We start from the raw sequence: 12,292 nt of genomic DNA, 5'->3' as shown, positions 1-12,292 counted from the left end.
AAGAATACACAAAAAAGGAAATAGCAGCACTCTGAAAAGTATATAGAGGAAAATATCATTCTGTCTATACAGTGTGGAATTGGAATTTATTAAGCACAAAAATGCAGAGTACAGTATGACATCAAATTCCAAAAAAGAATTCACGAAATTAAAACATTCCTGACTCACGAAGGCGATAAAAAAAAAAAAATGCTATTCTAGTGCCCTGTCTACAGCCAACAGCAATGGTCCTTTAGCTCCACAATCTAGAGAACACAACACTCTTGTCTCGCTTTTAAGACGGCAAGTCGGAGTTATTTGGAAAGCTCCTTCTTTATTTGCTGTCCTTCCTAAAACATTTGCGGTCTTTGTTCTTCTGCAGACTGAATGCATCGGACGGGCTGCCGAGATGAAACAGCCGTGCCCTCTGTGTACTTTTGCCCTCTGTTAAACTTGGCAACGTGCGGCACTTTCAAGTCTGCCGAATGTGGGTCACACAGCGCTCCGCTTGTGGTCTCTGTGGTCTTGCTCTGCATAAATAACAGCACATCAGTAGCTGCTTCAAACAAGCTCCACGGGGCTGAGACGAGGCTCAGTGTGCCAAACGTCAGTGTAGGCTTTCTTGTTTCTTCAGCTCAGTCCACCGATGGACAACGGCAAAATAGCTAAATTGTGGATACCTGCACCAATCTCTGTCAGGACAAAATGTAGAAAACTTGAAATACAAATATTACTGGATATGATTTTCCTACATTATAATGTATTTTTATATTTAGCTAGGATATATTTTAATCCTGTCCATCAAACACACGGCATGTCTTGTTTGACAGCATCAACAGTCAAAGCTGAACCGCATCTTCCCCTGCCTACTGTATCTATCTCTAGAACCTTTCAGCAGCAGTCTCTCTGTGGAAGATAATGAGGCAGCCAGTGGAGAGGTAATGTTGAATAAGTGCAATCCTCTCCTGCCTCTTGTTAAGTGTCAGTGAAATGAAGTGAAACCTTTGGCAAAGCTGTCCACGCGAACATGAGGTGAACCTATTTTTATTAAGACCTTTTAAAGCCTCGTCTTGAGAACATCTTTGTCTGCCACGGTGGAGAGATCCCATTTGTCTCCTCAGCTGCATTTTAAAGGAAGCCTCAGACACACATTGTTCATCGTAGAAAGGCTGCCACTCTTCTTGGCATTAAGCAGTGAGATGACCTGGCATGAAGGTCAAACATGACAGATTCAGGAATTCCACAGGAAGCTCTTGGACAGTAGCTTTTTTTTTTTTTTTTTTTTAGCAAAGCAAAGAAGCACTTAAGAATACAATTATAAAAAAAATCAGGACAAAACTGTATTTTCCACCAAAGCATGAAAAGTTTAATGCAGAAATCTGTTCAGTGCCTTACTTCTCAATTTCCAAACCTCAACTGTCTCAAAGCTGTAAACATGTTCTGTGAACGTGTGATCAACGACTTCTTGATATACATGCAGTATACAAATATATATTTACATATGTGTGTGTTATGGCTGTCAAAGTGAACACGTTGACACGGATTAATCCATCATTATGATTAATCTTATTAAAAATTTGAATGTGCAGAATGACTCTGAACGTCTCTGGCATAAACGCATTCCAGGCAGTTTGTCCCAGTAGTTACCGCTGTGAATGTGAAAATGTGCAGTTGATCTCCGGTAGTGACAGGCAACAGAACCAACCCATAAAGTTGAAAGACATTTCACACCACGTTGGCCCTCTCCATAGGAAATTTGACTACAAAAATAACAATACAGAACAGTGGGCTGACATAAAGTATTATACACACTGTGTCCGAGGAGTTTTCTTTTCACCAAAGCACATCCAGCTTAAAATGCCACATTAATGCCCAAAGTCATTAGTCTGGGATTCTGCTACCAAACATTGACAAAGACAATGTTTATAATCAATGCAATGCTGGCTCGCAAATATCTGGCCAGTCCAGATATATCCAGATGCAACCACTGTTCTGCGTGAAAGACTGTTCTCAGTTGCAGGCAACATTGTAAATAAGAAGCGCTCCTCTCAGACAACGTCAACAAGTTATTTTATCTTAGTAGCTGCTGAAAGAGGAGGAATAGGGCCACATTAATGTCAAGAAATCTTATCTCTTCTCATCTTCTACCACCGCTTATCCTCACTAGGGTTGCAGTGGTTGCTGGAGCCTATCCCAGCTGTCATCGGGCGAGAGGTGAGGTAGACCCTGGACGGGTCGCCGGTCTATAGCAGGGCATGTGGAGAAATGTTTGGTTAAAAAAGATGAAAAATTGTTCAGTTGTTTCAGGTTATTTTGTTGAAACTGTTTAAGGTGTTCACGTGCGCAACTTCCTGCATGTCACCATGGGTGTTCACACCTGTCATTTACATGATTGGATTGCCCAGATCGGATCTTAGTGCAAGGTCTGAACAGACCCTTAGTTGCACCAGATACCAGATGGCTGGAAAGAGGAAGCACATTCACTTTGTCCATGGTTCTTGAAATACTAAGCAAACTGTCATGTTGTTCCATTTCAATTATCGTAGCAGGCTGCTTATATGCTGTTGTTTGTGTTAAACATAGTGAGACTTTTTAAGAAGCACCTTTACTATTACCGGGCTAATTTTCAACTTGAGCAGCTGGTGGAATTGGCTCCATGGTTACACTTATTGGCAGTGTTTTTTTTTTGTTTGTTTGTTTGTTTTTTCCAATTCAATAAATGTCAAACACCTACATGTACTATAGTTGTTGTCGTGCAGTCGGGCTAAAGAAAAACAAGGCAAAATGATTGATGAATGAAGATGAAGATCTATGGGTTCTGCTCCATGACACTATTACTATTTACTATTACTATTTTAAAGTATATGTTCTAAAATGAATGTTGACAAAGGTGACATAAACGCACTCTAACCCACATGGAGCATTGTGTTAAAGCTCCTGCAAGTTCTGATTGTCTCTCAGCATGACAGTCTCGACAGTCTCTGACCTGAGGTCTAACGATTCAAGTTAACGATAAGCTTAGCTACATTAGCTGTACAACCTGCTAACACTTTATGTGCAAATCACCCTAATCAACTGTGTCTGTCAGATGCTGGGAATTAATGAAGACTTGGTTCTCTCTTACAACCAACAACAGAACTTCATCATATCATATATAATTTACTCATTGCTGAGACTTTTAAGACATGGCAGGAGGATCTCTGCATTGCTGCTACTGTAAGCTGCAGGTGATGTTACTCTACTAATAAGTAACCCTAAAATGTTGATACTACAGTCCCCTTGGAGGGCAAGATGGACATTATTCACTGAAATCTGGGTGGAGGGAGGGATTTTGTTTTTTTATGTGCAATTTTAAAATCAATAAAAATAACTTTAAAAGAAAAGCAGTCCGTCTAGTAACTGGGACCCAGTATGTGCATTTTAAATGCCGCACTGTACCGACAATCAGCGTGTATCCCACTTGACTTTTGATGCATTTTATTTCATGGCTACACTGGCATTCTCTGAAAGTCCTTATATCTCGCAGTGTTCTAATTGTGGCGTCAGCTTGAGTGAGCACGTCTCATCTTCTGCCTTCGACAGTTGTGGCATAATAATCATAAAATCCTGCCTGCTCTCTCCTCTTTGAGATGCGCTCCCAGACACTCCCCGCCAGATCTCCCTCTGTCTCTGTCTGCCATTCAGCGTTGTGCTGACTTGGCACTCCTCCACGGAGAGTGTAGACATCAACAGATCCATGAGAGAGATCAGGGCGCTCAGACACCCTTCTTTTCTCTGTATCAGCTCTTCTGTCTTGCCTCGCGTGTGATGCAGGAGCCGCGTTAAAGCGGGCGGGCTGCAGCTCATGCCCCCTTCTGAAATGGCATATTTGACGGCAGCAGGCTCGTTGGCAGGGTTTGAACCCAGCTGTTGGGATACGACTCACGGAAGAGGCAAGGTCAAACGCACAAGCATTCGCCCCCACACATGACAACACTCACGCGCAACTTCACACACCACACACACACGTTTTCCCATTCTTAATTAGCATTAATCACTGGCCCTTTTGTAAATGCCGCTGGCTGCCAATTATCAATGATTACGCACTGTTAGCTGCCGGGAAGGTGACGGGGGTCAAGGCTGGTCATTTTCACTGGACATTATTCTGCACAAGTCTCCGTGGTAATGGCAATGAAAATAACTTTCCCCACGTATTTATGGTAATGACCATTTAGCAGGAAGTGTGCCACCAGCAGTAACCGCTCTTGATTGCTCTCAGACTTTAGCCCGACCACGGCAACATGAACCACGTGGATGTCAGCCCATCAGCCCGCGTCTGATCTCTGACGGGGACATCTTTCTGCACGACATTTGTGAGGCCAAAGGAAAACACTGGCTGATAATGAAGTAAAGCCTCTGATAGTCAGAGTCTGGACTGTACCAGTGGGAAAATTCAAAAGCTTATTAATCAAAGTGAAATCACAGTTTTAAAAATGGAATAAGGAATGTATTAATAAAACGTGCACTTAAATGATGCATTAACAAACTTTCTTATTCTTTCTCTATTCTTTTTGCAAAGTGCATGCCAACATTTTTTTTTTTTTTTGCACTTTCAGTTTTGGATAAGATGTAACAGCAGAGATAGAATCTATTAATCACAGAAAAAATAATACGGCGCACATCAAGTAAGTTTTTGGTAGAGGAAAAAGTCGAAATACAGTGTCGAAAGTTGACATCCGAACCGGCAGTGCCATCTGTCCTCATGGGGAACGCGGGGTCTTTGGCAGGCAAGATGGATGGACTGTGTGCACTTGTTGAGACCCAGAGGGAGTGTGCCCTGAGCAGTGTTTCGTGTTTTGACCTGGCTGCGTGCATACTTCACAGGCCACGGTGCGTTAGGGACATGCTCCTGAGCTTTGGACTTCACATCTCTCCCCAGTGGACAAGGCAACAGAGTGTGACATTATCCACGCCACTGTAGACATGCAACAGTCCAATATAATGTATCAGCGATATAACTGAAAAACTAACCACAATACAATTTTATGTACTTTATTATTAATTAAGCCAATTAAGCTAGTTAATAATTAAGCTAATACTCTTCCTTAAGGTAGAGACCACAGGTTTGAAGGTCGTTTTTTTCCCTCAACATTGTATTTCGACATAATTCTTGAAATTTTGACATTTTTCTCCATGTACATAATGAAAAAAATCCACTTCCTCTCATACCTCCTCCCGCCCTGATACTCTTCCGTAGAATCTAAAGGAGTAACAACAAGATATAAAACACAGTCAGCTACATTGTAAACCCTTAGCTGACAAATGTTTACAAAGAAAGATGCAGTAATTGCATTTTAAAACAGGAAAAGGACCACTTGTCAGCGTAACAAAGTAACTGTACATGTAATTTACTATATGGCTTTGGTGTTGCGTTACCCCTTAAAGACACAACAGCAAGACCGTGAGCTATCTAAAAAAATTAAATGAGATCCAACCCATGGAGCAGCAGCGGGAACTTTGATTGGCCAACTGTTGCTGTCTGTTCCATGCTGCTACAGCCTTCTGCTGTGCATGAAAACAGGCAGCAAGAGGGTCCAAACTTAACAGCTGGCCACGTTTATGCACATCTTAAGTCATTATATTTCTCTGGAAAAAAAAATCGATAACCTTTTCATCACTGACTTCACAAAGATGGAGGCATCTATGTGTATTACTAATTCATATCTCCTGCTTAAAAGTTGTATGAAGTTGATACAGTGAACATGCTAGCTAACGGCTGGCTATTCACAATCGACTCAGAACAACATTCCAATAACTTGGAGTTGTGTTTTAATGAATACACAACCTGACCATTGAGTTCTGATTTGGTTTCTACCAAGTTCTCGCAGAATGTCCAGTTGGACGTGTTGCTATCGATGAGATGTAGCTACTGATGCCTGAGTGAGGAAAGGAACTGTCAGTCACCTTTCTGCTTTCTGTACAGAGTTGAAGTTATGCCTCTCCCAAGCAACACGCCTATTCGGCCTTGCCAGATTTCAATAAGCAAAGCAAAAAAAAAAACTGAAAAATAAAAACCGTGGGCCAGCGTTGCCAGGCGACAATAATATCTGCTTTTTTGCTGCGCTCACTTTTCCTCAGCCTACCTCGTAGACTTCGTATTCAGTTAGTGGTTTCTGACGTTGAGAAAGTAGTGGAAAGAGTTGAGATTTCTCCCTGCTTTTCTTTTTTTTTTTTTTTTTGTATCACTTTGCAAATGCCATCTCTGGATAGAAGCTGCTGCTTTCATTGTGAGGGACTGTGATCAAAACCTGACCGTTTGCTGTTGATGTTTCAGTAGCTGAATTATGATTTGCTGTCAAACTGCGCTGGAGCTGTGCTGGAAATATCTCGACATCTCATTTACATTTGGCAAAAAAATAAGGAAAAAAAAAACAGCACAGCTTTTTTTATTTGATGCAGGGCTTTTTAGAGTGGGTTTTTCCTTGAAGTTCTTGTTTTCATATTGGCAGTGAAGGCATCTTTGGCAGGCTTTTTTGAATGACATGAAAATGGGGTCACAATCCAATCTTAATTGCGCACATTTTAGTAATGAGCTTAAAAAACATTTGCTTATCTTCTTAACTGCTGAATAAAGATAGAGCTGTGCCCCCAGTTAAGAATGCAGCGCAGAGCTGTGGAGAAAGGAGAAAAAAGATAAATAAGAGGGGATTTGTAACTCATTTGCATTTCACAATTGATTTCTCACAACTACCCTGTCCGCAGTGTCAGTCATTCCCTCTTTTGAGTTTTAATTAAATCCCCGACTGAGTTGTGTTCGAAATTCTGATTTGAAGCGGCAGTCAATAGCAGCAAAGTGTCCAAAGATTGGGCCCCGTTCACTAAATCAATTCCAACAATGCTTCCAGGCTCGTGCCTCTGCAGAGGGAGCCGCCAACACAATGGGTGTCAGAGGAGATAATATCTAGCCGCTTGTAACCATCCCGTCCTGCTGGGGGGAGCACTTCACCGCAGCCCTATCAGTTCCCCTTCCTTCTCCAGCCTCCTTATGATACAATCTCATTTTACAAAATTACAATGTGATGCTGCTCATAATGGATAGTAAGCAGATTGAATTATCCACAATTTTAATGGATATGGCAGCACATGGCTTATATATTACATGATGATTCCCTCTACATATAATGATAAAATATCATTTACACGTTTTGGGGTTCACTACGTATTATATATATATCGACTACATGTGGAGTACATTACACACACACACATAGTTATTGTTCACATAAAGGTCAATGAAATCTGATTAATCTGTATGCAAAGCTGTCGGTTTAAAATTACATTCCGCAGGAAAGATGTGCGCTAACCCCTGGTGACGAAGCATGGAAAAGCAGCCAAAGCAGCATCGGAGTCTGTACCAACTGGACCCGCCGAGGGCCCAGGTGCCTGCTTCCGCTCATTACGCCTCACCTCCAGCAGGTTGTGTGTTGCATTTTTAATGAAATAGGAGAAGGGAGCAACGGCTTTCATTTCACGTCTCGCATTCCTTCGCACAAGCGAAGTCATCTGTCAGAGATGATAAACTCCAATTTGGTGAGAGGTCAAGTGAAATATTAACAAGGGCCTACTGCAAGCCAGCCCAATCAATTACAAAATGATATATTCATAAATCAATAGGATGGAGCTGACGGCTGAAAGACGAAATGCTTCGCTGCAGTGAGATTGGCATATTGGCTTTTGGAGCAAATTAAGATTTTCCTTTCCTCTTGGCTACTTCTTGGGTAACATTTTCCATTTCTAGTCCAACTGTACGTTGCTAGTGCTTTTCTCGGCTTGCATGAGACATCCACTATGATCTACTGAAGAATCCTTCCGAACCATTATCACTGTGATTTCTTAGGATTATTTCCACAGCTAATAGTCTAATTTAAGTATGTGCACTGAATGGATTTTGGAAGAATCATCTTGGAAATGATACACAAGATTCATAAGCCCATAAAATCTATGAAGCCCTTCAACAAAATTTAGGGTATTTTACTTCTACTGACCCTTTGCATGCACGTCACAATCATCACATGATGAGGGAGGCGGCCCCATGGTGGAAGGCCCAAAGTGATACATAGACCAGGAAATTTAAGGCGAACAACAAAAACAAAATATTGTGACGGATGAGAAGCTATGCTGTTTTAAATTTAAGCGATAGCTATCATTAGTCAGAATAACGTTGTGGAGCTGTCATGTGAAGTGAGTCACCTTGTAGGACGGCACCAAGACCTATATTTGGAGAAGATAGCGATAGCAGTGTTAGGCTACTGGCCCATACTTTATTCCAGCAGACGTGTTCATGGACCTGACTAAATCATCCAGTTCGGTCCTCACGATCTGTACCACTGTGTCATAAACGAATGCATAACTCAACGTTAACTAATCCTTAGAGGGGCTAAGTAACAGTTGTTTGCTAGTAGCTAGCACTTCTCATATTAGCTGGCGCTCCTAGAATAAAACCAATGTTCTGGGACCCCCAGCTAACACAATCAGAGTCCTGAGAAGGGCTAGCTACTAACTAACGTTAGGAGCTAACATTGTTATGTTTGTTTTGACTGACTCTAACATAGCTAAGGTTATATAACTTTTAACATGACACTTACCTTGTAAAAAATGCTTGCTGCAGATTGGATTGTATTTTGAGGGCTGCGAGTCTGTACGATTGATAGCAGCTACCCATCCGCATCTTCTGTCTGCAACACAAGGAGTCCTGTAAAAGGCGAATTAGCTTTGCAGCCTTGTTGGTGCACGGCACAGCAGGAAATCACCATCTTACCTCCATAACAGTAAATAAAAACTAGCTACAACCTCAAAATGTCCTGAAATATAACAAGTCTGCTTGTCCTCAGTTTGGTGTTCATATTTTGTGCAAGTGGAATGTGATGTCAAGTGCAATGGGTCAATTAAATTCTTCTATATGACATTTTACCTGCCGTTTGCAAACTTTAGGCCAGGGATCGGCAACCTTTAACACTCAAAGAGCCATTTGGACCCGTTTCCCACAGTAAAGAAAACACTGGGAGCCACAAAACCCATTTGACATCTAAAATGAAGATAACACTGCATATAGCGTTTTTTTTTTTTTTTTAACATATAAGCAATGTATACAAACAATAGTGTGTTGCATTTATGAAATGACAGAACTGCTACGGAAAAAACGACATCTTATTTATGCATACATAACAGGGATTTATCCATGGTTGACTTATCTGCGGTCGAAAAGCGGGCTGGACTTGCCGGAAGGTGTCGCACATCGGCAGTTGTGACGTATATTTTGAACGACAAAAAAATTAAACACATTTTATTTTAATGTTACGAGATCACCATAAATTCAAATTTAGAATTATATTTAAAAAGCTAACGAAGTAAAATAAAATACATTTGAATGAAATACTCGACAACCAGGAGTAGACTATATGTGCTGCAATGCACTGTGGGAGTTCAGTGTTTTTGTTGGATGTTAGAACCATAGACATGGATACCGTTTTAATGTCTATGGTTACAACCATGAGTGTGAGTAGTGTGGCATTCAGTTGCTTGAGAACTCTCGCTTGTTTACTACTGAAAGAACAGTTACTGCCTTTTTGAGGCACTAAGCGTGAAAAAATGAACGACTTTAATTCGCGTTCTTGCCCCGCACCGCTCGCCACGGAGAGCCGTAGCAGAGGACAGAAAGAGCCGCATGCGGCACCGGAGCCGCGGGTTGCCGACCCCTGCTTTAGGTAAATATCTGTGTAACTGACAGTAGTTGCAGTAGTGTCCCGATGTATATATGTGTGTGTGTGTGTCTTGTTGTGCTTTCCAGTAGAAAGTGAGAAATAGCACGTTAGTACAATCCATATGCTGATTATAGAAACTTTGATCAATTGTTGTGTCATTTGCTTGGTGGGTTAGCACGAGTGCAAAGGTTTCCCCTGACACACCTGACAGTGAAGGGGCAAGAAGGCAGTAACACGTGTGTTCCTCATTAAACAAGACAAAGTGATTAAACCAGTGCTAGGCAACTCTGTGAGGTTGTAATTTAAAAGTGATGCCGTCATCTCCAAGCCAACTCTTCATAGTTAAGGGTGTGACTATTCAAAGCTTTATTCTGTATAGTAAGTAGTCAACCCAGGACCCAAAGGCCGCCACCAGTTTTGCTAGGTTTACAATTATAGTATTTATACAATCGTTTTGGGGATATAAAGAGTTTGCCATTTGACTGACAGTGAATAAAGCATTTGTTTCATGCAAATGGCCAAGCATCAGTGCTTATTCCTTAGCTTAATGCAGTTCCACATACATAGAATAGCTTTGGTATTAAATGCACTGTCCTAGTGTGTGATTTAGTTTTTCATGTGTAGTACACATAATAGTTTTAAAAACAACCGTTTTTCTTCATTTCCCATCTGGCAACACTGGCCCCACTAATAACTTTCTTGTTGCCAGACACCACAGGACATCCTCAGAAATAAATGCCAAGAAACAATTTCTTTGCTTTCTTTCTTTCAGTTCACTGTAAGTAAAGGCTCGACATTATTAGAGGAAATAGGGTACAACTCAGAGGCATCTATTTATCTTTCCAGATTCTACAAATGAACCTGTGACTGCAACTACCGTCATTTCCCTTAAGTTTTTAGTGTTAAGAACTGTACCCTAAAAGCCAAAAAAGTATATATTTTTTTCCAATTCAAATGTCTTAAATCGCATCAAATGTCCATTAGTGACATTAGTGACAGACATGTGATCGTCCTCTTTCCATACGTTGAATGTTGACATGCTCGAACCCAGTGATCCCGAAAGACAAAATGTTGTGTTGACTACAAAACAGTGTGTTCAAATTACCGATGGGCCTCAGCGGAAGCTAGAAATAAAATCTCAGGAGAGCCCGAGGGTTGCATTAATGCACAGAATCTATCTGCGCTCTTTCTGTATCTGTGATTGTGAGAGCACAGCTGTGTGGAAGCACCTTGAGTCTCAGGCACAGTGTTAAATAAGATTTATCAGAGCCGCCTCAGCTCGGGTTTAGAGGCCATTTCCACTGAATCCCACTGTGGGCCCTCCGTGGCCCCCATCCACCAGCTTGTAAATAAATCAGCCCCGGCCGTATGGCGCTCGTCTTTTGAGATTCAATTTACCTCAAGACCGCTGAGCCGCTGTGCACCTTTCTCACATCAGGAGACAGCCGTCAGCTGGACAGTTGGAGTTTAAAGAGCGGTTGAGGGAGGGGGTTGAGCCGGGGATGGAGGATTATGCAGAGTGAGCCTGAGTTTGACAAGTTCCGGCATCCGCCTCCACTCTCTGTTTGACAGGGGGAATGAGTTGGAATTGGAGCTTTGTCGGGCACTCACAGTTGGTAATTAGTTTCTGGCCTTTCAATTGAAATGTGCCAGGAGACAGCGCAGGTAGCGCTTAAAGCGTTTGCCGTAGCTGAAGAGGTGATCAGAGCCATTCAGTTGGACGGACACATTCCTTTGTGGATTGGCTGCAGACCTTGTTGCATTATCAAACTGAGGTGGAACTATCTCAGTTTAGAGGGACATTGTCACACACAAGAATATTTTATTTTGTCTCTGTAGCTGATTTCCCTATTCACGAAAACTGTACGGAGTGCTTCTACATGTGAACACAACCATTTCAGTTTTACTGCTGCTACAGCAAACTAAACTTATTAGTTTATTAGCAAAGTTAGTATTTTAGTATGTGCCTCATGTAACAGCTCACCATGACAGCTCCCATGTGTTTTATTACTCTATGCAGTATTTCTGACTGATACACTGTCAGAAAAGGTTGTCCATTGTCTTTTTTGTGACATCATTTTAATGAATAGCTGTAGTTCACTGACAAACATACTGCATTTCTTGTGGTTACTTCACATGAGTCAAGCTGTTGTTGCCACAGACAGTTCATAGTAAATCCACCTATTGTGGACTGTGACTTAAAATTGCCTTTATTTAAAATAAAATAAGTTAAGAACTGTAAAACCAAACTGACATTGAAGAGCAACTAGCAAAGAAAGCTGACATCATCTCGCTACACTTAGATGAATAGGTTGCACTTGAACACACCCCAAAGACCTCAGCCCAGCTGACACATCTTCGTACCAGCAGATGATAAAAAAAAAACATTATTGCGAAAATATGCATGGGATTATTATGATGAGATGAAGGCACAAAGGTTTTGTCACTTTGATTTCTCTTCTTCTGATCATCAGTCAGAGTAATGTCTGTTTCTCTGCCATTCAGCAGTCAACAAAATGTTTTGCAGGGATTTTTCCAGTTATTAATTGGGAGGAAAATGACAGGTGTATCTT

At 41.4% G+C, this 12,292-nt stretch overlaps 1 protein-coding gene across 3 annotated transcripts in view; it reads left to right on the top strand.

Annotated features, from left to right (window-relative positions):
* The window catches only part of unc5db (unc-5 netrin receptor Db), a 181,973-nt gene that overhangs the window by 49,047 nt on the left and 120,634 nt on the right, over positions 1–12,292 (top strand). Inside the window, exon 1 of one of the 3 annotated variants that reach the window (XM_047592659.1) lies at positions 9,500–9,722. The exons of the other annotated variants lie outside the window; for them this stretch is intronic. Coding sequence (XP_047448615.1) covers positions 9,683–9,722 — 40 coding nt within the window. The 5' untranslated portion in view covers positions 9,500–9,682. Of the gene's footprint in view, positions 1–9,499; positions 9,723–12,292 lie in introns of those variants that run through there. 3 annotated transcript variants of the gene reach the window in all.

Source organism: Mugil cephalus, chromosome 8, assembly GCF_022458985.1.
Source record: "Mugil cephalus isolate CIBA_MC_2020 chromosome 8, CIBA_Mcephalus_1.1, whole genome shotgun sequence".
NCBI lineage: Eukaryota > Metazoa > Chordata > Actinopteri > Mugiliformes > Mugilidae > Mugil > Mugil cephalus.
Note: the sequence above shows the minus strand (reverse complement) of the source record. Positions and strands in the feature narration are given on the sequence as shown.